Source organism: Leucoraja erinacea, chromosome 5, assembly GCF_028641065.1.
Source record: "Leucoraja erinacea ecotype New England chromosome 5, Leri_hhj_1, whole genome shotgun sequence".
In the NCBI taxonomy this organism is placed as follows: Eukaryota; Metazoa; Chordata; class Chondrichthyes; order Rajiformes; family Rajidae; genus Leucoraja; species Leucoraja erinaceus.
Genome location: NC_073381.1, coordinates 17,257,906 through 17,285,724, shown reverse-complemented (window position 1 = coordinate 17,285,724; position 27,819 = coordinate 17,257,906). Strand labels below are relative to the sequence as shown.

Below are 27,819 nucleotides of genomic sequence, written 5' to 3'. Positions count from 1 at the left end.
ACAATAAATGGCATATTTTTAAATGTGTTCCTGGGGAGATCTTTTTTTATGGGGGGAGATGGGAAAACTCTTTCCCAGTCACTTCTTGGTCAGATGCGTCTATTCTCCGAGTCGCATCTTCGAACCATCCCCCCCCCCGGGCGATGTCTTACTAAGGATCGCCGTGTGGATCCTTAGTAAGACATTGTATGGCTGTATGATAACTCAAATCTCACTGTACCAATTGGTGCATGTGACAATAAATGTATGGCTGTATGATAACTCAAATCTCACTGTACCAATTGGTGCATGTGACAATAAATGTAACTTGAACTTGACATACAAGTAAAATGTGAGAGAGTGAATTTAGGTAACAAAGATCTTGCAGAAATACAAAACGTAGCTAAAGTTCTCAATGGTGGTTGCAATGCACAAGATATTGACATGAATATATAGAGTCTGTAGCTTGTTTCGGGTATGCACCAGTGACCTCAGCTGAGGTAGAAAGAAGTTTTTCACAACTGAAGCATATTCTGTCTGACAGACGGCATAGTTTAACACCATCTGGAAAAAAATGCTAGTAATTACGTGCAACCAGGCAACTTTGGCCATTTAATGTAGTACACCTTTACATTATCATTTTTAACCATATTTTGGTAGTGAAAATACATGCCTTTTTTTGTCAATAAATGCCTTTTTCGTGCCTTTTTGTAATTTTATTATCTTTTTGCCTACCTATTTCAGAGTTTTTTAGTGCCTAAATATTCTGGGTCTAGTCATTAGCTTCTATTATCTGCGTTGAATTGCATCTCCCCCACCATGCTCCCTCATCTACAACAAACACAATGTTTAATATGCAAAATAATGGAATACACACAAAATACTCAAGGCAAAGCAAATCTCAGCTATTTAGGTTTATTATCTTTTAGGGGTAATATCCATGTTTCAATATGGTTTCTGTATTTGGTCATTGCATCCTTAAAAGTGAGGTTTAAAAATAAAAGTCAAATTTTCAAATATGTAAAATACACTTAAAATGTGTGCATTCAACAATAGGCTGGGCATCCAGAGATCCTATATTTTTTTGCTAGCAGATGCAATGATGCAAGGTTCTTTCTTCCCAGGTTTCTTAGCCAATTCGAGTTAGAGCCCTTTACAATGCATGCAAAAATTAGTGTCTTACATATAACCACAACTACTCCAAACAAGCTAAGAGCTAACATTTGAAATCTACAAGTGCAAATGGACAAGAAGCATGTTTTATAATGAGTCCCAATTGCATAAAAGAAAACCTGCTTTCATTGGACACATTCAGTATAGTAAACAGGAAGACGTTGATTTTGCAGTTTTGTTTTAAACATAAAAATGACAGCTGAAGTCTTAAATTGCAGCAAGAACTCAAACTAAAACACCAGTTAACTGGATAGGAGGCAAGAGCAAAATGCAAAGCACAAGTGTTATCTTTTTTAAAAACATTTATCAATTGTTGATAAATTCCCTTGCCATGTTCAAAGACAAAAAATACCAGCTCCACTCAAAAGGCCAGACACAAGCACCCAGTCTCAAAACTTAGTATAGGTAGCCCACACTTGAAATCCAAGCCCGAAATTCAGAAAGAGTCCTATACAAAAGTTATTGAATTGGATTTTCTATCTTCTTATTAAAAAGTCCTAAACAAAACATGTAATTATAACTATGTACCAAACTTCATAACTTAGAAATATTTAAAAAAACGGAATTAAGTTTCAAACACCAAATCTCAAGATACAAAATGAGCAGTTACAAAACCAGATTTGCAAACCATGAAATTAAAGAAACTGCATTTTCAATATGGAGCTCTATACAGTTAAGAAAGTTCACTCTATGTTGAAATAGCCCCAGTTGCATGTGTATCTTCCATGTATAATAAAACAACTTAATTTGGTATAAAAGCTATTGACCTCCTTAATAAAATTTGTATGCTCTTGCTGGGTTTTATTCCTTGGATTATTTTTATTTTTAAAATAAACAAAGTACCTTAACAGCACGAATTTATAAAAATCAAGTAGATAAAATTCAGAATGATTTAAGAGATTGGTTTCTGGCAACAATTCAAGTACAGTGCTGCATTTAAGTAATGGGATTTGGGTTTCTCCCAATTTACACAAATACCTTTTATTCTGCGGTAAAATATTGCTGTTACTTTAATAAATTCAGTTCATCCTATATTCAACTCATTCATATTATCACCATCTCAGGGCTAATCCAATCATTTATTTTAACTTACTCACCAGTGGTTAAGCAAATATTTTTAAATCAATTGCATTTTTGTAATCATGTATTGTGTTAATCATTCTTTCCAAACAACTCCCAAAAGCACTTTTACAACAGGTTCACATTTTGCTGACGGCTTTCCAGCTTACACACTGCAATTGGTATTTTTCTATGTGTTTTAGATTGGACCAGGTAAAACCAAATTTTCTGGATTAATGCAGAGTTAAACGGCATGATAAATTCTCTATTTAATACAGTTCTACATGTTTATGTAAATACACTCCAAATATATTACGCTTAAAAATGTTCCAGTTTACCCTAGCCCAGAACTGTACATTTCTTCAAATAGGAAAGGCAGAACAGTCTGACATTAACTCCATTTTATCATCACCACAAAGCATCTACATGGGGCAGAGTCTGATACAACACGATTAGAAGGATTTTTTTTTAATTTCTTCTGTGACTGCAATTTTATTTGGTGTTTTTTTGGAAAGTTCTCAGCCCTTAATATAGTAATCACAGTGTTTTATATTGTTTATGCCTACAAACTCATTTATTCAGTTTGAAAAATTGAACCAAGCGACAATAGCCCAACACTAGTGCTTCAGCAACTAGAAATAGCGTGCATGGCCCCAACCACAAAACTTAAATCCCTGCTATGGCATCAACCAAAACAAATAAATAGTACTTGGTTCAAAGCGAATTGCTTCTTCCAAATAGAAGACATTTAAGTACCAATCCTATCAAAAGATCCTTACATGTGTACAATGTTACAAATGACACTGCTTTGTAATTCAGCTTAATGAAATCTGGTTACTAAAACTTTACTTTCTTTCCACCAATTCTTCCCAGATAACATTCACCTTCACTCTTAGTGATTTCAAAAACTACAACAGTATTACTGTAGAAATAGTGTGAAGGTCAGAGTTGCAGAATAGCTTCTATATGGTAATATGAAAAGAATCCTGCATCCACTGGTCACGGGAATTGAGAGTTTTAGGCACTGCAAGGTTTGTCTCCAAGTTGTCAGCTTTCCCATTTTCCACACTTTCCTGGAAGTACTCTTCCTCTTCATCGAAGTATCCATTTTCCAATCCATAGGAACAATCCGAATTTGCTGCAGCTGATAGGTCTTGGCATGTTCCTTTATATTCCTGAATCGATTCATAAAGAGACCACAACTGACACAGCAGCGACATATCTAACTGGCGCAGACCAACCTGTGATGTTTAGAGAGAGAGAGAGAGATTTTTAAAAAGTATTTGATACTACATTTTGCATTTAGATTACATTGTAAGTTAAAACTTGACACACCGAAAAGGAATTCAATGCGTGCACAGAATATTTACTGCAAAATACAATGTATCAGGATGGTGCACGAGCAGCTTTGATGAATCATTTTTTCTGAAAGTTACAAGCAATGGTTACAAGGGTTAGAGCAAGGGGAAATGGTTGGAAAAATAAAATTCCACAACCTTTCAATTCAGAACAAGACCAAGCCCCAAAGCTTTCCCCACCAGTTTGCAAAAAATCTTTGAGGCACATTCTTCTATCAATTTTAAATATACTTCTGCCCTTTCCACCAATTCCATCCATGATGTGCTTTGGTTGGAGCAAATCTGGATGGAAAGAATTCCTTTGTTTCCACCTGGGGATCTTTGTAAACATGTGAAGGATACTTTGGTTTTCCAACCTGCATGTTGACCTACAGTCAGGAGTCTTGATGCAATGATCATTTAAGACATGGTCCCATTATCCTGGCTGGAACTTCTGGAATTGCTTAGGACACTAGCAATCAAAGATGGCTTTATGGGGGAGGTGGGGGGGGGGGGGGGGATAATTGGCTGGAAAAAGTTAAAGATCACTTTAGACTTTTTAAGCTTTCCTTGTATTATCCCACTTTTTTTGATCCCAACAAATCACCAAAATCTAGAATAGGCACGAAAAACTGGAGTAACTCAGCAGGTCGGACAGCATCTCTGGAGAAACGGAATAGTTGACGTTTCAGGTCGAGACCCTTTGTCTGGTTTCTGTGCATTTTGGGATCGCACAAGAAAGGAAATCTTGGCTGTGCAGGATTTTAAATAATTAAAATCAGATTTGAGCATATTTGTACAAGACAGAATATAAAGGACACATGGTAAAATCAAAAGAAATGAGTTGGCTATTTGAAAAGTTAAGAGAGATTAACTGTCAGCATGTATCTTTGGATGACAAAGAACATCAGTCAAATTGACATTCCCGATCGTAACTTATTGACCATTGAAGAAAATGTGCGATAGGAGAATAGACAAAGTAAAGCCTTGGTTGAAGGACGTCAGTGACAGCTTAACATTTTACTATTGACAGTCTTTCAGCTTTTAGTGGTCCAGGACTTTAACATTACACACTCAGCGATTTAGGTTTCAAGTAAGCTGATCTTTTGAACTTTATTGAAATTGGAAATCTATTATCACAGGTTGTCTTTCACATATGCCCCTGCTTGGCTTTCTATTTTTTTTTCCTCCAAAGCTGAGCAAGCAAACATCCTGTCATTGATTTATTTCACTACAAATTAAGAGAGCAACTGTAACGATCATTTATTTTTAATTACAAGAACTATGCAAAATTCAATTTACATCTATGCTACACAAAAAAAGCTCACATCCAGTCAGTGAACTAGCCGAAAGCTTTATAAAACAGACGTACCTCGAGTAAGACCAGATGAGAGTAATCAGAATGATACAAGTAGTATAATCTACATTAGCTGATTTTTAAGTTCATATGAATACTTTAACGTATGTTGAAATATCATTCAATTGAGAATATAACGAGCATGGGCTTTTTAATAAATAACCTGATATTTACAAAAAAATAATTTACGAAGCATGGCAAAGGAAGAAAATTGAATACTGATTGGAATGTAATAAAAAATACAAAATGATCCAGGTTAGGACATAGCAGCAGTAGAACATCTTCCATGAGTAAAATAAAATCACATAAAAATTAGGGCATTGGTTTAAGGTGAGAGGAAGGAGTTCAAAAGGGGATCTGAAGGGAATTTTTTTCTTTGAAAAAAAGGTTTATATTTCAGAAACTCACTTCCAGAATAGGTAGCAAAGTCAGACACAATCTCCGGAACAGTGGCGCAGCTGGTAGTGCCACTGCCTCACAATGCCAAAGAGCCGGGTTCGATCCTGACCTCGGGTGCTGTCTGTACGTAGTTTACACGGTTTATTAAGGGCGCTCCGGTTTCCGCCCACATCCCAAAGATGTGCGGGTTGTAGATTAATTGGCCTTTGTAAATTACCCCCACTGTTTAGGAAGTGGATGAGAAAGTGGGATAACATCGAATTGAGATTGGTGGACTTGGTGAACCGAAGGGCCTGTTTCCATGCTGTATTGCTAAACTAAAAAACTCAACATTCAAGAAACATTTTAGACAGACTCAAATAGGCATGGCCTATAAAAATATAGATCCCCAACGGGCAAAAAAAAAATGAGCATGGACATGGTGGGCTGAAAAGCCCACTTCTGTGCTGTACAAATCTGACTCGGTCTAGCACCATTTTAATTGTTAGTTCTGACCGTAATTTACCTCAGCAAGAAATATCAATAGCTTAAAATACACAAATTGATGAATCACTGTTACAAACCTAGCCACTGGATTTGATTTGTTTTCACTTAGTATTGCAACAATCTTATGGCCCACATTGTGTTGCAATATTAAATAAAGCAAAGTATGCAAATTCCAAAGCTAGGAACAAGATTGTAATCAGTCTGGATAAGGTTGCCAATAAAAAGAGCTTACTATATTACATGAAGAGTCGGCAAAAATAAGCAATCAATGCAATTCAGTTGATTTATCATCTTAAAGGGCCAGTCCCACTTACGTAACCTTTACAGGCGACTGCCAGCACCAGTGACAAGTCGCTGAAATTTTCAACATGTTGAAAATTCAGCGGCGACCAGAAAGACACTACGACTCTTTGGAGACTCATCACGACTATAGGAGACCTCTCACGGCCATACAGGCATGTCGCCAGGGGTCGCCCGTATGGTCGTGAGACGTCTCCAATAGTCGTGAGGGGTCTCCAAAGAGTCGTAGCGTCTTTCTGGTCACCGCTGAATTTTCAACATGTTGAAAGTTTTGGCGACCTATCACGGGTGCCGGCTGTCGCATAAGTGGGTCAGGCACTTAAGGCTTCCATGAGCAGGAGAAGGGAAACATTTCCAAATTATGATAGATTCCAAGTTAACTGTAAATGTTAATTCCGAAATTAGTTAGCAAAACTTCTATCAAATGAATTTAATGGATACAAGGAAAATAGACTATAAATATGAATCACAGGTCAGCCATAAACTTATTGATTGACGGAACAAGCTGGAAGGGTCAAAATTGGCCTACTTCCATTTCCATGGTCTTAACTGCAATCAAAGCCATGACAAACAAAAGGGGCAGTTCCCAAATAGGTGAAAGGAACCATCTGGAAAATCAGGAGGGGAGAGCTGCATCATAAACATTAAACAGAAGCTGAAAGATTATGAAAGGTTTTTGTGAGATTCAAATAGAAGGACTGAACCCAGTACAGACTTCATCTTGAAATATGTAATGGATGATGGAAAAAAGCAAAGGAGACCTGAAAGTTCAGGAAGAGATAGAATTCAGAGAAAGAGTCAATGAGAGACTTGTAGACAATATAATATGTGAAGAGATATACGGCAAGATACTGCAATTATTCAGCTGTCATAGGCAAGTCTTCTCTCCATGTTAAAAGAAGTATAGTTTGCCCAGAGTATACTGTTCAATGTATTTACGAAGGAACTGCAGATGTTGGAAAATCAAAGGTACACAAAAATGGTGGAGAAACTCAGCGGGTGCAGCAGCATTTATGGGGCGATGCTGCTGCACCCGCTGAGTTTCTCCAGCATTTTTGTATACCGTTCCATATCAGTTTAAACATTTGGTCACACTGGTTCCGAGCCAAATTTATACCATGTATGGGAAACATACTGGTAAAGATCTCAAATGGAAATACAAGCCTGCACTTCTGTGTATCACCAAGATCAGTGGAAGAGAGTTCACTGATGTTTGACAAAATATCCATTTTGGGATAAAAGCAGGGAATGTTAGAGAAAATGGGAAGGAAGCCCATTAATGCAGACAGCCGGCAATGATCAGTCAATGGGGCGTTATTTAAATCCAAGTATAAAGTGCCTGCCATTCATCTAAAAGGAAATCTCATGCATAAACAATAAAGTATGTTTCCCTTTTATAAAAAGTGTTCCAAAATTGATTATACAAATTAAATGGAAGAAAATGTAAATGTTTACCTCAGCTATAGTAGCTGAGGTAAACTGAATAACATTTACTGAATGTTTTGAAGAGAAATGAACCCAAGTTAAATCATCTGCAATACAGTAGAAGCAAGTGAAATGTGGCCAGTTTTTCCTCTTTGCCTTTGGGTATTTGTATAGAGGCAGCTCTTGTGGTTCTGTAACTGAAAATTATCTAGAAACAGGTTTTTCCTTTTGAGAGAAACAAAATATTATGTTAGATTATTTATTGCTTTCCCTTGTGTAGTTACAATGGTACAGAATCAGAATGTCATATGTCTGTAACTAATTTTCCCATTTTTTAAAAATAATTAAAAATGTAAGATAGAACATGTAGGTGGTCAGGTTTCTCCAAGTCAGATCTTCCAAAACCCGAGGAGCCCCGTATGTTCATCACATTTGAAGTTCATTTAAACTATTAACAACCCAGTGTTAGCACACCATGTTCATCTGTGCATAACATTGTTGTCTTCATTTCTAGAAACTGGACTTGGAGATGTGATTAATTTATTGGACATGATCAAATGACATGTTCAAATTGCACCATGACAATAGATACAATGGTAACTAAATATAATTAACTAAATGGAAGGATCGAGTTCTCTACTCCTTATCTCTCATCTTCGCGCTGGACATATCATTGTCGGCATTTTCCGCCACCTTCAACTTCATCTCGCCACCAATCAATCTTCCCGTCCTCACCAGTTATACATTCTGCAGAAACCACCCCCTCCTCAACTCCTTGGTTCATTCATCTCTTCCCCACCCAAACCACCCCATCCCAGGTATTTTCTCCTGCAACTAGAGATTAACATCTATCTCTACACCTTCTCCCTCATATCCATCCGGGGATCCCCACACCCCTTTGAGGTGTGACTGAGGCTCACATGCACCACCTCTAATCATTGCTCCTAATGTGGGCTCCTTTACATTAGCAAGACCAAATGTAGACTAGGCGACAGTTTCACCGAACACTTGCTTTTGGCCTGTCACTGCCTGCAAAATTCCCTGGTTACCCTAGCATTAAACAAACTCAAGTGTGGTATGATATAATGCAACAGCACCGCATGATGCTCAGAAGTGTGGAACAGTGTAAACAACTGCTAACGTGCCTCAATGAGCATTGGACAGGCTACTGGGGAAAGTAGAAAGGGCAAGTATGGCCTGCTCCACACAGGCAAGGTACAATCTCCAGGGCAGGCACTATGCCAGTGCATCTCAACACTGATACTGGCACCATGTACTCTCGGGGTCAGCATAGAATACATGGTATCTAAGGCACTATGTACTCTCCAGGGGCAGACAGTACTTCAGGGTATCCTGACACCATGAACTCCCCAGGGGCAGAATGTACAACCATACACCATGACTCGTCAAGGACAGAGTGCACTACAGTGCATCCTAGCATAACCTACTCCACATGTTTAGGGTGAATTACAGGGCGTACTGGCAAACTTTACTCTCCAGAGATCAATGCATGAAAGTTCATCACGCACACTTTATTCCCTAGGCTTAGGTTTCTATGTTTCTATGAAAGTTCATCACGCACAATTTACTCCCTAGGCTTAGGGTAAACACTACAGTACATCCTGGCACACTTTATCCCTGGGGTTGGGCTGCATTATGATGTAGACTGTCATAGTTTACCCCAAAGGCTTAGCACCACAGTGCACATTGGGACAGATTATTACCTAAGACAAGGGCATCATTATACATCCTGACACAGTTTACTGCACAGTTATGGGTACGTTACAATCAACAGGGTCAGGGTGCACTGCAGTGTATCCTGGCACATTGTACTGCCCAAGGGCAAGAAGATACTAAGGCACTATGTACTCTCCAGGGGCAGACAGTACTTCAGGGTATCCTGACACCATGAACTGTATCCTGTACCGCTGAAGGTGTAACAGTGCACCCCGGTGCCATGTTCCCCCCGGCCGGCTGGGCCCCTACACTCACCATTTCCTTGCGGAGCAGGGCCAGGGCGGCGTCCAGGTTGGCCGGCTTGCTGGGCTGCTGGGCGCGGCGGCTGCCCGCACTGCGGGCCCGGCTCAGGTCCTCCTGGATCATGCAGCGCTTGGCGTACACACGCTCCACCTCTCGCCAGGAGCCGCCGCTCGAGTTGAGCAGGCCGCTCAGGCTCTTGGGCAGCGGCGGTAAACCCTGCAGGCACGTCGTGTTGGGCACCGAGCCGCCGCCGTCCGCTTGCCTCCCCGCCATGGACACCGCCGCTTCACGTCGCAGCTGCGGCTGGTGAGGAGCGAGTGAGGGAGGGTCCATCACTGCTCTGCTCCGCCGTCTCTCCAGGGACTGGGCGGCTCTCACATCCTGCGCACACACGCGTACCACTCCGCCCCTCTACACTCACTCCGCCCCTAGTCTACACTCACTCCGCCCCTCTACACTCACTCCGCCCCTCTACACTCCTCCGCCCCTCTACACTCCTTCACTCCGCCCCTAGTCGACTCACTCACTCCGCCCCTAGTCTACACTCACTCCGCCCCTCTACACTCACTCCGCCCCTAGTCTACACTCACTCCGCCCCTCTACACTCACTCCGCCCCTAGTCTACACTCACTCCCCCCCCTAGTCTACACTCACTCCGCCCCTAGTCACACTCACTCGCTCCCCTCTAGTCTACACTCACTCCGCCCCTAGTCTACACCCCCCTAGGTCTACACTCACTCCCCTCACCTCCCCTAGTCTACACTCACTCCGCCCCTAGTCTACACTCACTCCGCCCCTAGTCTACACTCACTCCGCCCCTCTAGACTCCTTCACTCCGCCCTTCTACACTCACTCCGCCCCCTAGTCTTCACTCACTCCGCCCCTCTACACTACCCTCACTCCGCCCCTCTACACTCCCTCCGCCCCTCCTACACTCACTCCCACTCCCTAGTCTACACTCACTCTACGCCCCTCTACACACTCACTCCGCCCCTCTACACTCCGCCGCTCCGCCACTCCTTCACTCCGCCCCTCTACACTCCCTCACTCCGCCCCTCTACACTCCTCCTCCTCCGCCCCTCTACACACACTCACTCCGCCCTCTCTACACTCACTCCGCCCTCTACACTCACTCAACTCCGCCCTCTACACTCACACTCCGCCCCTCTACACTCCTTCTCACTCCCGCCCCTCTACACTCACTCCGCCCCCCTACACTCCACTCACTCCGCCCCCCTCTACACTCCTTCACTCCGCCCCTCTACACTCCTTCACTCCGCCCTCTACACTCCCTCACTCCGCCCCTCTACACTCCTCACTCCGCCCCTCAACACTCCCTCACTCCGCCCCTCTACACTCACTTCACTCCGCCCCTCTACACTCCTTCACTCCGCCCCTCTCCTCCACTCCTCCCCTCACTCCACTCCTTCACTCCTCCCCCTCTACACTCACTCACTCCGCCCCTCTACACTCCCTCACTCCGCCCCTCTACACTCCCCACTCCGCCCCTCTACACCTCTACACTCACTTCACTCCGCCCCTCTACACTCACATCACTCCGCCCCCTCTACACTTCACTCTGCCCCTCTACACACACTCACTCCGCCCCTCTACACTCACTCCGCCCCTCTACACTCCTATCACTCCCTCCGCCCCTCTACACTCACTCCGCCCTCTACACTCACTCCGCCCCTCTACACTCACTCACTAGCCGCCCCTCTACACTCCCTCACTCCGCCCCTCTACACTCCCTCACTCCGCCCCTCTACACTCACTCACTCCGCCCCTCTACACACACTCACTCCGCCCCTCTACACTCCTTCACTCCGCCCCTCTACACACATTCACTCCGCCCCTCTACACTCCCTCACTCCGCCCCTCTACACTCACTCCGCCCCTCTACACACACTCCGCCCCTCTACACACACTCACTCCGCCCTCTACTCTCACTCCGCCCCTCTACACTCACTCCGCCCCTCTACACACACTCACTCCTCGCTCCGCCGAGTGGCCGTTAAACCCCCCCCCCCATGACGTCAGCCGCCCACCATCCGACTCCGGGGCAAACGTCCCGCCCCCACCCTTCTCTGATTGGACGATCCTCTCCCCGTTTCTGCTCTGCTCCTGATTGCGATTGGTCAAACCGTGTGCCAATCCAATACGAGACGGTTTGATTGGTCGAATGGTGCGCAGCACAGGTGAATGGTTCAGACGTCATAGGCACTGGGTCTGTGAAGAGTTGTAGCATAAATCGGTGCAGTATAGCCATTATATATATGTATATATATATATATATATATATATATATATGTTATTTTTAATACATGTGAAAGAAGGAACTGCAGATGCTGGTTTAAACGGAAGATAGACATTTAAACTTGTGGTGAGGAGCCCCCCCCTAGGGTAACTGACAATTGGTGATGATAGATATACTTTATTCGCTTCAGGCAACTGAATGATCCTAACACAGCCAGAGAGCAGTGCTGCACTACCATATACCTCTTTGGTGACCCTCGGACAATCCTTGATCGGGCTTTGTGAAGGAAAGAACTGCAGATGCTTGTTTAAATCGAAGGTAGATACAAAACGCTGGAGTAACTCAGCGGGACAGGCAGCATCTCTGGAGAGAAGGAATGGGCGACGTTTCGGGTAATCACTCTCTCCCCTCACAGATACTGCCTGATTGCTGAATATTTGTAGCATCTTTGTTTATAGCATATTAGTATGTTTTAGAAGAGAGCACTACTGCACTCTCTTGCTAACAGGTTTCTGACTGAGTTCATTATTGCCAGCAGCTGCATATATAATCTCCAGGGGTTGTAAATTATGACCTGAGTATGTCTCTAAGGTGCTGAAATTGTTGAAAAAGGTGTCATCATCCCAGGGAAAAATGGCCTTCCATATTCAAGTTTAGCTCTCTGTATAAGGTAGAAGACCCAGTGGGATACCAACATACACGGATGTCTCTCAGTTTTCTTTCAGCTTTATTACCTCTAATTGGCTCATCTTTTGAACCATGTATAAAAAGTACATTATTTAAAACATATTTTTCTTTTTTTTGACAAGTTGGCCACTTGGAGTGATGTACTGTGTAGAACCACGTCATTTGGCAACATCTAACGCACACTCAACAAAACTTTCTCATAAACTACACATTTGTAAATGCCTGGAAAGGGACCACCCAAGATTTTTGTTTGTTTGCACTTTCTGTGAAGATATTGCGCAGTTGTAAATCACAACGATGCAAAACAAAATAAAGAATCGTCACCTAAGTATTTCTGTAATGTCAGCAAAGAAAAGGCTTCAGTAATCCTCGGGGAGCCTGGATGTGCAGAGTTCCACTCACGAATTAGAACCAGATGCAATGTGGGGAAGGCTCTTTTGCTGACAGTGTATAACCCTGCCTGAATTACCCACAGTTCTTAGCAACAGCTGCTTTTTTTCTGAGTTGGCTCTTTAAAGGCCCTTTGTCTACATTCTCTACAACTTCACATCATGTTTAACTTTCTATGGGACGCTGACACAGGAAGAAATCTGAAACACATTAGTATTTTCAATGACGACTTATGCTAGGAATTGTGTGGGTTTGAGAGGGATTTTTCCAAGTCGTAGCATAATAAAAAAATGTGGAATATAGCTGAAAGAAATGTATGACTATTTCAAGTCAAATCAAGTTTATTGTCTGATGCACAAGTGCAGTGAGGTATAGGTACAATGGAAAACCTGCTTGTAGCAGAATTCTCTGCCACAGGAGGTAGTTGAGGCCAGTTCATTGGCTATATTTAAGAGGGAGTTAGATGTGGCCCTTGTGGCTAAAGGTATCAGGGGGTATGGAGAGAAGGCAGGTACATGATACTGAGTTGGATGATCAGCCATGATCATATTGAATGTCGGTGCAGGCTCGAAGGGCCAAATGGCCTACTCCTGCACCTATTTTCTATGTTTCTATCACAGGCATATAGACTAAGCCAGCACACTGAACAAAGTTACACATAAATCATAGAAGTCAGTGAAAAGAAAAGGGCTGTGTAAAACAACACATTAGTGCAAAAACACCATTAGATATGGATCCATAGTAGTAAGGCATAGTCTGTAGTCTCCCATTGTTGATGTAAGATTAGGGCTGTGCACGTCAGTTCTAGAACCTGATGGTTGCAGGAAAATAGCTGTTCCTGAACTTGGTAGTATGAGACTTCAGACCTCTCTGTACCTTCTGCCCATCGGTAGCGGCAAGAAGAGTGCATGGCCACATGGTGGGAATTCTTGATTATACCTGTAGAAGATAAACACAAAATGCTGGAGTAAATCAGTGGAATTTCATTGTCTTATGTGGGACACATGACAATAAACTCTCTTGAATCTTGGGTCAGACAACATCTCTGGAGAAAAGGAATAGGTGACGTTTTGGGTCGAGACCCTTCTTCAGCATGAAGAAGATCTGAAGAAGGGTCTTGACCTGAAACGTCACTGATTCCATCTCCCCAGAGATACTGCCTGACCCGCTGAGTTACCCCAGTATTTTGTGTCTCCTTTTGTTAGTGTGCTAAAGTGCAATTATCAGGGAGCAAGGATACCTTAGTTAGTAATCTGGTGCCAAGTGTAACTAGAGGGAGGAGTGGAACTCAAAGCAGGCAGTAGAGGAAGCACAAGCAGCTCTGAGGCATACAGACACTGTTGATAGGGTGCAGCAAGGGAAAGGAGGCTTAGGGTTCAGCACAGGGATACCAGTGTGCAGTAAGGCAGGTCCAACAGAGAGGAGGAAATTGGTTGTAGAGCATATACGTCATCAGGAGGAAGCAGTGAGATGCATAAGGGCTGTAACTCAGCTTAAGTGGGGACAGTGGATGAACTGGGAAAGTGTAGAAAAGAGGCAGTTTTGCTGGTGGGAGATGCAGGTAGATTTAGGAGGAAAGCTTGTTGTTCCGCAGGAAATAATGACTACTAGTTTGAGGCCTGATATAGTATTATGGCCAGTTAGTCAACGGATAGTGTATTTTATAGAACTAACGGTGCCTTGGGAGAATTTAGTGGATGAGGCTTATGAAAGGAAAAGGCTTAGTTATGTAGAGTTGGCAGCAGAAGTTGAGCAGCGAGGATGGAGAGCAAGAGTACATCCGGTAGAGGTGGGTTGTAAAGGATTCATAGCGAGATCTACCACATCGCTATTCGGAGAGCTAGGAATTTGTGGACAGAGTTTGCGTCAGGCCGTAAAGCCAATAATAACCTCGTCCTCAACTCTAAGAAGATGAAGGAAATCATCGTTGACTTCAGGAAGACCAGAGGTGGCAGACATACCCCCATCCACATAAACGGGACTGAGGTGGAGCGCGCCTCCAACTACAAATTCCTCGGGGTACACATCTCAGAGGATCTGTCCTGGTCCCTCAATACAACCAAACTGATCAAAAAGGCGCAGCAGCGCCTTTACTTTCTGAGGAGGCTTAAGAAAGTTCACCTGTCCCCCCAGATCCTGTCCAACTTCTACCGCTGTACCATTGAAAGCATCCTGACCACCTGCTTCACGGTATGGTACAGCAGTTGCACCACAGCTGACAGGAAGGCACTGTAACGGGTGGTGAAAACCACTCAGCACATCATCGGTGCCCCGCTCCCTGCCATGGATGCTGTCCACCGCAAACGGTGTCTGAGACGGGCCGGGAAAATCATCAAGGACCCCTCTCACCCTAACCATGGACTATTTGCCCTCCTCCCATCAGGGGTACAGGAGCCTCAGGTCTCGTACAAGCAGGCTGAGGAACAGCTTTTTCAATAACACCATTACACTGCCGAACTCACAGTCCCATCGCTAGCTATCTTTAGACTCTCCCATTTATATACATTTATTTGCCTATGTACCAGTTAACAATTTCTCCACACATTGTTAACCAGTATTTTTATTTTTATTTCTACTATTTTGCACTATGACCAGACGCTAAACTGCATTTCGTTGTACCTGTACTCGTATTTGTGCAATGACAATAAAGTTGAATTGAATTGAATTGAAGATGCCAGAGGCAGCAGAGCAAGGTATTATATTATCCCTTGATATTATATTAATATTATTAATTCGCTCCTTTTACCCCATCCTCTCCCTAGCCACTCACGCATAGCCCCTAACTCACATGCGCGTCTAGAGAGGTAGAGTGAGGGGGGGGGTAGAGAGAGGGGGCAGAGACAGAGAGAGAGGTGGATTTGGTGAAGAAATAATGTCAGCTGGGGGCAGAAAGGAAACATATGACATGCAGTATGTGTATTTCTTTGTAATTGTAGTTTGTCAGTGTATGCAAGGGTGATATTTGTGATGTTACAAACTTAATGATGGGCTAGGATAAGTTGGGTTGTTCTGCAACGCCAAAACCAACTGTTGAGCCTTCCCGAGGTGTTGTGGGCCTTACTCAATGAAACACCTGTGAAGGGAGGTTCCCACTTGATAACCGCAATGATATAAGTGTATTTACAGGATTTTTTTTTTTTAAAGAGCTAGTTAATATGTAGGTAGCTGTTTTTGTTTAGTACAGAGTTATTTATTGTAAGTTGGTATATTTAGGTAGATAATACAGTACTGTGGCGTTGGGTTTAGCTTTCTTAGTTGAGCACTTATCCTGGATTTATAGCACGTACTTTGTGTTTTAATTGTTACTAGACCAAGTGGGACCCGTTGGGTCCCGTCCCCTCAACGTATGGTTGTGGAGATCGGCCTGCAGCATCACAAACACACTAACCACCTCCCCCCCCACACACACACTAACCACCCCCCTTGATATTATATTAATATTATTAATTCGCTCCTTTTACCCCATCCTCTCCCTAGCCACTCACGCATAGCCCCTAACTCACATGCGCGTCTAGAGAGGTAGAGGGAGGGGGGGTAGAGAGAGGGGGCAGAGACAGAGAGAGAGAGGGGCAGAGACAGAGAGACGGGGGGGGAGGAGGGGGGGGGGGAGAGGGGCAGAGAGAGAAGGGGAGAGAGAGGGGGGTGGGGGGAAGAGAAGGTGAGACGAGAGAGGAGGGGGAGAGGTGAAGGGGAAGAGGAGGGGCTTGGGAAAAGGTGGAAGGGGGAGAGGAGGAGTGGGAGAGAGGAAGAGGGGGGAGGGGAGCAGACGGGCAGCTGGGGAGCAGCGGGGACTAGCAGGGATCGGGGGGAGAGGGGGAGATGGGAGGGGAGGGGGAGAAAGGGGGGAGAGGGGGGGAGAGAGTGGGGGGAGACGGAGGGGGGATGATGAGGGGGGTAGAAGTGGAGGGAGGTAAAGGAGGGGGAGGAGGGGTGGGGGAGAGAGGGGGGGGGTGAGGTGTAGGGGGGGAGAGGAGGGGCTTGGGAAGAGGTGGAGGGGGAGGGAGGGATGGGGAGAGAAAAAGGGGGATGGGGAGAGACAGAAAGGGGGATGAGGAGGGTGGAGAGAGGGTGGGAGAGTGGGGGGTGAGAGTGGGGAGAGACCGGGGGAGGGGAGAAGGGGGAAGATGAGGAGGGGGGAAGGAAGGGGGGAGGGGGAGTGGAGGGGGGGAGAGGTGGAGGGGGGGAGAGGAGGGGCTTGGAAAGAGGTGGAGGGGGGGAGAGGAGAGAGGGAGGGAGGAGGAGGAGAGGAGGGGGTGAGCAGGAGGGGGATAGAGAAGGAGGGGGGGGAGAGGAGGAGGAGAGGGGGCGGGGAGAGGGGGGGGGGGAGGGGAGGAGAGGAGAGGGGGGAAGGGAGCGGGGTGGGCAGCAGCGGGGAGTGGCAGGCAGCGGCGGGGAGCAGCAGGTGTGACGTCACTCGCAGCGCGAACAAGACGGCGCAGACCCATTGTGACGTCATCCGCGAATGTCTTATTTTTTTTCAAATTTTCATCCAATTTTTGAACATTTTGATTAATAACGAGAAATAAAGCATGAAATTTTCAGAAAAGGCGATTTCGGACTCAACGGGAAAAATCTCTACCGGAATATGTAAAAATATTACCGTTAGCACGTCGTTTTTTCGAGAAGATGTGATTATACACAAACACACACACAAGCACACACATAAACATACAAGATCAGACTTTTAAATATATAGATTGTCTATCTTCGGTGTCAACCAGCATCTGCAGTTCCTTCCTGCACTCCTTGATTTTAGATGTCACCTTCTTGAGGCAATGCCTCATACCTTCAATGGTGTGGAGAGCTGTACCCATGATGGACTGGGCTGAGTCCACCACTCTGCGTCTTTTTGCATTTCTGTGCATTTTAATTGGCATAAGCAGACCAAGTTACAAACAGTCAAGATACCTTCTACAGTGATATTTCCCCCCCTCCCTCCGATGCTACTCTGATCCTTATCACTATCTGACAGGCTAAGAGAGGCCAATCTTCAAAATCAGTTTGAACACTAAACTGTAGTTTATTTTTTATTTCCAAAAATAAACTTTATTCTGAATAAAAAATACATATAAAACAAGAAGAGTTGCAAAACTCTTCTGACATTCTCAGCGTCTATACATTCATTAGTATCATGTTCAGTGGTGTTCAAAACTATCTTTAAACCAAGCAAGGTTGCCTCTGTTGTGGCCCTCAGGGACCCCTTCCCTCGTTTAATGGGTGCCCCCACTGGACTCCGCCCCTCAATGCCCCGCAGCGGAAGGACCCTAGGTTGTGATCCTCCCCCACAGAGACTTGCTGTTGGCCGCACCAAGCTGTAATGAGACCCTCCGCACATCCTGTAGTCTGGAAAAGGCTAGTCGGCAACATTCCCTAATGGACATCTCATTGCGCTGGGAGGCTAGCAAACCAAAGAGCACCTTTCACTGAGCATCCAGCAGCACCTAATATCCATCACCAAATGGTCGCTAGGAACAGCCCATAAATCAGAGTCCTCTGTTATGGAGCTGTGAGTTGTAGTCGATGAATAGCAGCCTGATGTGTGTGTTTCTGTTACCCAGATGGTCCAGAGCAGTGTGGAGAGCCAGTAAAATAGCATCTGGTGTTGACCTGTTGTGGCATAAGGTAATTTAAATTGGATCCAGATCATTTCTGAGGCAGGAGTTGATTTGCACCATAAAGAACATCTCAATGCACCTCTTTAAGATGAACATAAATGATATCAGATGGTAGACATTGAGGCAGGTCACCATGCTCTTCTCAGGCACAGATGGGACAGAATGATGTGGAATTCTCTGTCTCAGGTGGAGGCAGGTTCTCTGGATGCTTTCAAGAGAGAGCTAGATAGAGCTCTTAAAAATAGCGGAGTCAGGGGATATGGAGAGGAACGGGGCAGTACTGTTTAGGGATGATCAGCCATGATCACATTGAATGGTGATGCTGGCTCGAAGGGCCAAATGGCCTTCTCCTGCACCTATAATCTATTGTCTATTCAAGCAGATGGGAACCTCAGCCCACAGAACCAAAAAGTTGAAGATGTCCTTGACTACTCCCACCAGCGGGTCTGCACAGATCTTTAGTTCTTGGCCAGGTACGCCATCTGGGCCATATACTTTTCATGGATTCACCCTCTAAAACGATGCTCTGGCAGCAGCCTTAGAAATTGACATCACAAGGTCATTATGTGGGGGCTCATGTAGGTGAGTCATTGGTCTCCCTTTCAAAGTGTGCATAAAAGACATTGAGCTCATGTGTAAGCGATGTGTTATTGCCACTTATACTATCCTGTTTCACCTTATAGGAAATGATAGAATGCAAGCTGAGCCACAGTTGTCGAGTCCAGTTTAGAGAAATTAACAGTTCAGCAGTTAACTTTTTTTCTGATGGCAGAAGATACATAAGCTTGAAAGCATGTACTACCTGGCTCAGTACCAGCTTCTTCTCCTCTGTTATCAGTCTACTGAATGGCTCTTCCATAAACTGGGCGGGTGTAGTCCCGATCTTTTCATCTACTTCATCGTGGACAATGGAATTTTTCTCTGGAGCTGTAACACTACAATGCAGTAAACTATATTCTGTATTTGGGTATTTTTCGATTTGCACTTCTATATGGCTCCTTACACACAAGTAGACTATGAGCTGATTTAATTGGATAGCACGCAAACTAAATTTTTCACAGTATCCCAGTATATGTGACTATAATAAACCAAGTACTACACAGCACAGCGATGTTACTATTGATTATATGTAACTGTCCAGATTACAGCTGGCCTTACGGGTATATTGAATGCTGACCCATACAACGACACAATGATTTAGCCCCCTCAAAAATCCAATTTTAATTGACAGAGCAGGAGCAGTAATATCGAAATTTCATACATAGATAATACAGATTATTCCCCCATGGTGAATTCTTGATTAATGTGGGCATAATGTTGTTTCAACTTTGTGGCAACCAACTACTTTTAAAACTCGGCCCATATCTGGTGCAAAGTGACTTACTTGGTTAAACCTTACGGTCTGACTCCAGATTAAATTGCAAATTCGATTACTCTAAAGTGAGTGGCATCAGAGATAGCGAAGATGGTAATCAAAAATTACAACAGGATCTTGATTTGTTGGGTAAGTGGGCTGAGAAATGGTAAATGGAGTTTAATGCAGATAAGTGCATTTTGGGAACTCAAACTAGGGCAGGACCTTCACAGTGAATGGCAGGGCCCTGGGGAATGTCATGGACTACAGATACATAGTTCCTTGAAAGTGGTATCACAGGTAGATAGGATAGTCAAGAAGGCTTCTGTTAGATTGGCCTTCACCAGTCAGGGTATTGAGTATAGAAGTTTGCATGGTATGTTACAGTTGTACAGGATATTGGTGAGGCTGCAATTTGTGTATTGGGTCCACTGTTGGTCATCCTGCTCTCAAAAGGATGTTGTTAAGCTGCAAGTTGTGCAGTGACGATATTACTTAGGACTTGAGGGTCTCAATTAAAGGGAGAGGTTGGGCAGGCTAGAACTTTATACCTTGGAGTGCAGGAAGATGAGGGGGTGATCTTATAGAGGTGTATACGATTATAAAGGAAATAGATAGGGTAAATGCACAGAATCTTTTACACAGAGTAAGGACATAGATTTAAGGTGAGAGAGGAAAGATTTAATAGGAATCTGAGGGGCAACGTTTTCACACGGAGGGTGATGGGTATACGGAATGAGTTGCCAGAGATAGTTGAAGTAGGTACCATAACTACATTAAAAAAACCATTTAAACAGATATATGCATAGGAAATGTTCAGAAGGTTGTGGGCCAAGCGCAGGCTGGGTAGAAGGGTATCTAAATGTGAATCCATGGGCCACTTGGGCCGAAGTGCCCTTTTCCGGGCTATATGATTCAATGACTCTAAATACACACATCGCACCAGACTGCCCGGCCCAGATTCAACTCCTGCGGGGGTCGAACCGGTGTCGCGCGGTTGGTTGCTTCATTCTGAGGGGATATTTCTGCTAACACTCGCTAAATTGTCTACAACTTCTATGGTCACCAGACGCGTCCCCTCGGTGTAAAAACAGAAACGTATGTGATTATTAATACTAAAGGAAATCTGCCAACTGCGGAAACTTGTAAAAGCAAATGAGCGTGTATGGGTAGCGGGCAGTGAATTCTCCTTTTCTTGAATTGAGGCCAATACACAAGACTTGGTGACTTCAGACGCAAAAATGAAACAACGCGCTGGAGGGTCTCAGTCTGTCAGGCAGCATCTGTGGAGGGAACGGATAGTCGGAAGAGGGATTCCCACCCAAAATGTTGTCTGTTCATTCCTTCCTTCCACTGATGATGCCTGACCCGCTGAGGGGTCCCCGACCTGAAACGTTGCCTGTCCGCTCCCTCCACAGATGCTGGCTGACGCACTGGGTTCCTCCGATACTTTGTGTTTGATCGAGATTCCAGCACCTGCAGTTCCTTGTGTTTCCTCTCCTCCAGCACTTTGTGCCTTGCTCAAGATTGCAGCATCTCCAGTTCCTTATGCGTCTCTTCTCCTCCAGCACTTTGTGCCTTGCTCAAGATTGCAGCATCTGCAGTTCCTTATGCGTCTCTTGTCCTCCAGCACTTTGTGCCTTGCTCAAGATTGCAGCACCCGCGGCTCCTTGTGCATTCTCCTCTCCCCCGGCGGGCGCATCGTTGTTTGCAGGAAGGGACTACAAGTCCCGGCGTGCTGCGCGCGGGCCGCCCCCTGACGCGGCTGGAGCGCGCGCGTGCGCAGTGCGGGGCCGGTGGCGCTGTCCTCCCCGCGCGGTGCTGGTCGCGCGCCTGAAGCCGCAGGTTGCGCTCGGCCGCCGCCAACCGCCATCGCCAACCGCCCTCCACCGCCCTCCCCTCCGCCCTCCCGCCCTCCCGCCCACCCGCCCACCGGTCCTCCATCCGCCACCGCCCACCGCCCCCCGCCACCGCCATCGCCATCCGCCCCCCGCCCACCCGCCGCGGACCCGACCACCGTCCTCCATCCGCCGCCGCCATCCTCCATCCCACCACGGCCGCCGCCATCCTCCCTCCTCCTTCCCACCGCGGCCCCGGCCGCCGCCGCATGGCTGACATGGAAGACGAGCTCAAGTGCCCAGTGTGCGGCGCCTTCTACCGCGACCCCATCATCCTGCCGTGCTCGCACAACGTGTGCCTGCCGTGTGCCCGCACTATCCTGGTGCAGACGCCCGAGGCCGAGCCCCCGTCGCCGCAGGGCCGCCCGCCCGCCTCGGCCTCCGCCTCCGACTACGACTACCTGGACTTGGACAAGATGAGCGTGTACAGCGAGGCGGACAGCGGCTACGGCTCCTACACCAGCTTCGCGCCGCCCATCCCCAGCCAGAAGTCGCCCAACGGGGTGAGGGTGTTCCCGCCCGCCCCGGCGCCGCCGCCTCTCCGCCACTCCAGCCTGACCTGCCCGCAGTGCCACCGCAGCGCGCTGCTGGAGGAGCGCGGCCTCCGCGGCTTCGCCAGGAACCGCCTGCTGGAGGCCATCATCGGCCGCTACCAGCAGAGCCGCGCCGTGGCCGCCCGCTGCCAGCTGTGCGAGCGCAACCCGCAGGAGGCGGCCGTCATGTGCGAGCAGTGCGACGTCTTCTACTGCGAGCCCTGCCAGAGGCGCTGCCACCCGGCCCGCGGGCCGCTGGCCAAGCACCGGCTCCTGCCACCCGCCCAAGGCCGCGGCGCCGGCAAGCCAGCGCCTCGCAAGCACTCCACTTGCGCCGAGCACGAACTGGAGAATCACAGTATGTACTGCGCCAACTGCAAGATACCCGTCTGCTACCAGTGCCTGGAAGAGGGCAAACACAGCAAGCACGAAGTGAAGGCGCTCGGAGCCATGTGGAAACAGCATAAGGTAGGAGGTGGTGGGGGATTTTTTGTGAGAAGGCCCCCTCAATATCCGGAGGGGTTAGTAGTGTTGGAAAGCTGGCTAGCGGCATTCACCAAGGAGAACAAAGGTTAGGAGCAAATAAAAATACCCTTTGCACTTAACAGATGGTTAGAACATGGATAATGGAGCAATTCAATAAATCTAATTCTATTCTCGGTTGGGAATCAGTCCTGTAATTATTATCTCTCAGTTGTTGGTTTTGAACAGAAGCTGGTTGGCTTAGTTTCTCAACTTTGACAGTTGAGCTTAACTGTGGGGAACATACTATTTGATGCCTGGCTGCCTGAGACTGCAGTTTAAGTGGGGGCTCGGTTTATCAAAATCGGCTTTGCTTTCGCTGTGACATTTTGAGAACACGGTAAATGAATTAAAATGCATTTCTCTCCCAAACTCGTATCGATGCCTACTGCCCGCATTTTTTCATTAGACAGATTGAAGCCGGATAATGACCAAACTGGTCAATCAACTGTAACCTTGCATCTGGAGGATCTATCTACTAGCCATGGAATGAATTTATTCAATGAACTGTTGTGTGCATAGGCTCAGCTGGTCAGATATTATGTCGAAACTACTCGAATAATTTAGGTCTGGCTGCTGTATTCTCCCTGAAGGCAGGAACTCACTTGGAATCTCTTCACGGAGACACTAACAGGAGAAGAGATTCTCATTGGCTTCCTCGCAGCATTTGCCTTAAGTCTATCGGGGTAAAAAAAATATTCAAAAGTTTCACCCCGTTCAATATAAAGACATAGCCAGTGCCTTTCAAAACAAGTACTGATATGGGATATCAGTCCAATTAGCGCTGATGCTGAGAACTTATAGGATTCATTCTGATCTATCAAAGATGGATAAATGAGTAATAGTAACTGCCCAGCTCAGAAATGCAAATTATTTTCAATATATTGGGTAGATTGTGGCTAAATGCATAACCTTCTATCTTGGGTAAGCATCTTATCAATAAATTAAAATCATTGTCCTGCACTTTGAATATCATTTGAGTGATAGGGAGAAAAATCATTAATGAAGTAACTGGACATGTTCTGGGGACGGGGTGATTGGCTTGCAACAACCATACTGTCATCCATTCTTTCTCTCCAGAGATGCTGCCTGGCCCGCTGAGTTACTCCAGTTTTTTGTGTCTATCATCGGTTTGAACCAGCATCTGCAGTTCTTTCCCACACAACCATAACAGTCTTCCTTTGTATGATCCCAATCAGCTTTCTCTCAGATCCCCATTAACATCGGTTTAACTAGGGCCCTTTGATGCTAAACTCTGTCAAATGCTGCCTTGATGTTGAGAGCAGTCACTCTCACCGTAGCACTGATATTCTGCTCTTTCATCCATGTTTGGATAATGGCTTTAATGAGATCCCGGGCTGAGTGATCCTGACGAAACCTAAACCGATCACTGGCACTTAGTTGCCACTGACATTCCTGCTGTTGATTGAAATTAGATTGATGGTGCAGTCATTGGTGAGATTGAATTAGTCCTACTTTCTGGATGATTTTCCATTTTTGGGAATTATTATTTTTTGGCATCTGGTGTCATTGGCAATAAATCTAAAGAAGGGTCCCGATTTGAAATGTCCCTCCAGAAATGCTGCTTGACCCGCTGAGTTCCTCCAGCACTTTTATTGCTCAAGAACCCTGCAGTTTCTTGTGTCTCCAATTTAATGCTCCACTGTAAAATCTCCTAAACGTATGGCTACTTTGAAGAAGTTCTCCTCCTCTCACTTACGGGATTTCAGTGACATCTCTTTAACTGTTTCCCCTCTGTGATGTCAGCTGCTCTCCTGCTGTTCGGCCATGACGATCAATCTGAAGAAAGGTCCTGAACTGAAACGTCACCTGTCCATTCCCTCCATAGATGCTGCCGTATCCCACTGAGCTTCTCGAACACTTTGTGTTTTAGTCAGCATTTATTGCTAATAGTAAATTGTTCTTGAGAAGGTAATGGTGAGTGCCATCTTGAACTGCTGCACTTCTTCTGCTGCAGTTATTCTCATAATGCTCCTGGAAGAGAGTTTCAGGATTTTGACACAGAGATGGTGATGAAACAGTGGTATATTTCCAAATCAGACTGGTGTCTGGCTTGAAGCAGAATTTTCACCTTAAAATGCTTCTCTGCACCTGCTACTCTTGTTTTTTTAGGTAGTAGAAATAGCAAGATTATCTGGGAGATTATCTCAAAATAGCCTGGACAAGTAAATGCGGTGCATTTTTGCAGATGACACACACTCTACAGCTACTATATACTGATGGTGGAGGAATTGATATTTCAGGTGGTTGATACGGTACAATGGGCTGCTTTGCCTTGGATGGGGTTGAGATTATTTTTTTAGATCATTTTGAGAGTTGTTATTTTTGCACTTGTCCAGGCAAGTGAAGAGTATTCCATTGTGCTTCTGATAACTTTGCAATACAGGTAATAGAAAATATTGGGGTGTCAGGGTGTGTCACTTGCAGCCTCTGACCTGCTCATACAGCTACAGAATTTATGCAGCAAGGTTCAATTGAATTTTCTCATCAATTCAGTTGATTGATTGATTCAAGGAAAGATGCAGCATGGAAACGGGCTCTTCAGCCCACAAATCCACTGCAACCATCGATTAATAATTTGCACTAGTTCTATGTCATCCCACATTTTGTATCCACTCCCTATGCACCAGGGGCAATTTACAGAGCCGATTAATTTACATACCCACACATCTTTGAGATGTGGGAGGAAACTGGAACACCCAGAGGAAACCCATGTAGTCACAAGGAGAATTTTCAGACTCCACACAGACAGTGCCCGAGGTCAGGATCAAACCCAGGCCTTTTGTGCAGGGAGGCAGTAGCTCCATCAGCTGCGTCACTGTGCTGCGAAAATGTCATTCAATATGAAGGGTAGATAGTGAGACTCCTGTTGGAGATGATCATTGCCCTCCACTCCTGTGGCGTGAATGTTGTTTATGTCTTGCTACATGTGGGTATGAGCTGCTTCAGTTACTGAGGATTTAGGATTGGAATTGAAAATAGCACAATCAATGAACCTCCATACGTCTTCCTTTCATAAAGTCAGCATACTGAAGCCGATGAAGATCATTGGGCCTAGATTACTGACCTTTGCATTCCTTGCAGTGATGCCCTATAATTGGGCTACATGAACTTTGATAACCATAGACATCCTCTTATGTATGAATTATAACCCCAACCACTGGAGTATTTCCCCTTTGATGCCCCGTGTTATCAGGACACCTAGATGCCCTTTTCAGTCAAGTGCATCTTCAATGTCAAGGCCAGTCACTCTCGCCTTGCTTCAGGCTGTTTGGTCAAAGGCTGTGATAATAAAGTCTGGAATGGAAAGGTCCTGGTGAAACCTGAGCTGGGCATCAGTGAATTGATTATCAATAACTGAGGGCTGCTTAATAGCATTGTCAATGATGGCACCATCACTTTGCTGATTGAGAGCAGATTGTTGGATGTCAATAGCCTGATTGTATTGGCCTGATTATTTTAAATAGGATGTACTTGGGCAATTTTCTCAAATGTAAGGTTGTAACTTTGTTAGAACAGCTTAACTTGACTCACAGCTTATTCCAGAGGACATGTCTTCTGTACCACAGCTCAGATGTGATTTGCCCTCTTGACCTTTGCTGAATCCAGTGATTCCAATTGTTTCTTGATATCACTTCGCGCAAATCAATTTGGCTGGAGAGTGGCTTCTCTGTTCAGGATCCTAGAAAATATATTCAGCACTTCTGGCAGAATATGCCTGTGAATACTTCAGCATTTATTTGGTACTCATATGCTGGGTCCCTCCATTATTGAGGATGTGATTGCTTTTGGAATTTACTCCCATTATGTGTGTAATTGTCCATCACCATTCATGACCAGATGTGGTGGATGACTGTAGTGCTTCAATCTGGCCCTCGGCTGGGAAGATGCTATTGTTGCAGCTCTGCTGAAGTAGCTCGGTTGGAAGCATGAATAGTTCTGGAACTCATCCTTGGCACTGGTGCCTGAATGTTGTTGTCCTAGATTCCTGCTTTCAAGTGTAGCTTGATGAAATGTGGAACATATTGAATTGGCTGAAAGCTGATGTTTGTGTAGAGGGTCCTAGAGGATGTCAAGATGCTATGATCATTGAAAATCCTTAAATCTTGCCTTTGGCATTCATTCTGTGCTCTGCAATGATTGAGCATGGGGATATTGTCCTAGCCACTTCCTCCCATTACCCATTTGATTAACCACCACCATTCAAGATAGCATTCAGAGCTTTGTCTGTCCTGTGGAATTAACTTTCTCTATAATTGACCCATGCTATAGAGGGACAAGCTGCTTTCCCTCTATAGCATGCATGTTGTCCCTTTTCCGGATTATTATCTCATTTCCAGGCAGTCTCTCTTGCTCCTGGCATATTATTGAAGGATTGGTCTCCTGGCTTGATGGCACTTGTTGAGTGAAGGGTGTGACAGGTTTTTAACTTTTCTAAACTGTCACGTTCAGCACAAATGTAATGGCCCACAACATGAAAGGAGGAAGTTCTCAGAATGAAGATAGAACATTGTGTATACACTGTGTGATGGCCATCCTACCAATACAATAGATATATTCACCTGCAACAGATAGATTGGTGCAGACTAAGTTTAAGTACGTTTATCAGTTGCCACAGACCTATCTGATATCTTTAAAAAAAAACTTGACCATTTTATTTTGACCCTAATTCACTATTAAACAGGATTGTGGATAACTTCACTTAATGATGTGAAATCCATATCCATCTTAAATATACTCAAGGTCTCTGCCCCACATGCCTCCATGGAGTTCCAAAGACACTCAACACTTTAAAAGAAGAAATTCCTCTTAATCTCAGTCTTACATTGAAGCCACCTTATTCGGAGACCATAGCCTCTGGTTCTGAATTTGCCCACCAAAATTAAACATTCCTTTGCATTCATCCACTCTAACCTCTGAAAAATCTTGCATGTTTGAAAATAGGTACTTAAGGACGCACTCATGCATTTTAGTGTTACCATGCCAGTCTCAGGATTGAAGCCATCCACCTACAATGTAATGTCTATGCCCTTGCTTCTTTCAAGTG

At 45.1% G+C, this 27,819-nt stretch overlaps 2 protein-coding genes across 4 annotated transcripts in view; one reads left to right on the top strand and one right to left on the bottom strand.

The window, feature by feature from the left end:
* Positions 1 to 878: 878 nt before the first annotated feature.
* Positions 879 to 9,909, bottom strand: fam89a (family with sequence similarity 89 member A). Its single transcript, XM_055635117.1, has 2 exons — positions 9,508 to 9,909; positions 879 to 3,452 (listed from the first exon to the last, which is right to left on the bottom strand). The coding sequence occupies exons 1-2, from the start codon at positions 9,826 to 9,828 to the stop codon at positions 3,174 to 3,176; spliced, it is 600 nt and encodes a 199-aa protein (XP_055491092.1). The 5' UTR covers positions 9,829 to 9,909; the 3' UTR covers positions 879 to 3,173.
* An 11,880-nt stretch (positions 9,910 to 21,789) lies between these two features.
* The window catches only part of LOC129696969 (E3 ubiquitin-protein ligase TRIM9), a 42,848-nt gene continuing 36,818 nt past the window's right edge, over positions 21,790 to 27,819 (top strand). For all 3 annotated transcript variants that reach the window (XM_055635115.1, XM_055635114.1, XM_055635116.1), the window contains exon 1: positions 21,790 to 22,697. In XM_055635115.1, the coding sequence (XP_055491090.1) occupies positions 21,906 to 22,697 (792 nt within the window). In that variant the 5' untranslated portion in view covers positions 21,790 to 21,905. The remainder of the gene's footprint in view (positions 22,698 to 27,819) is intronic.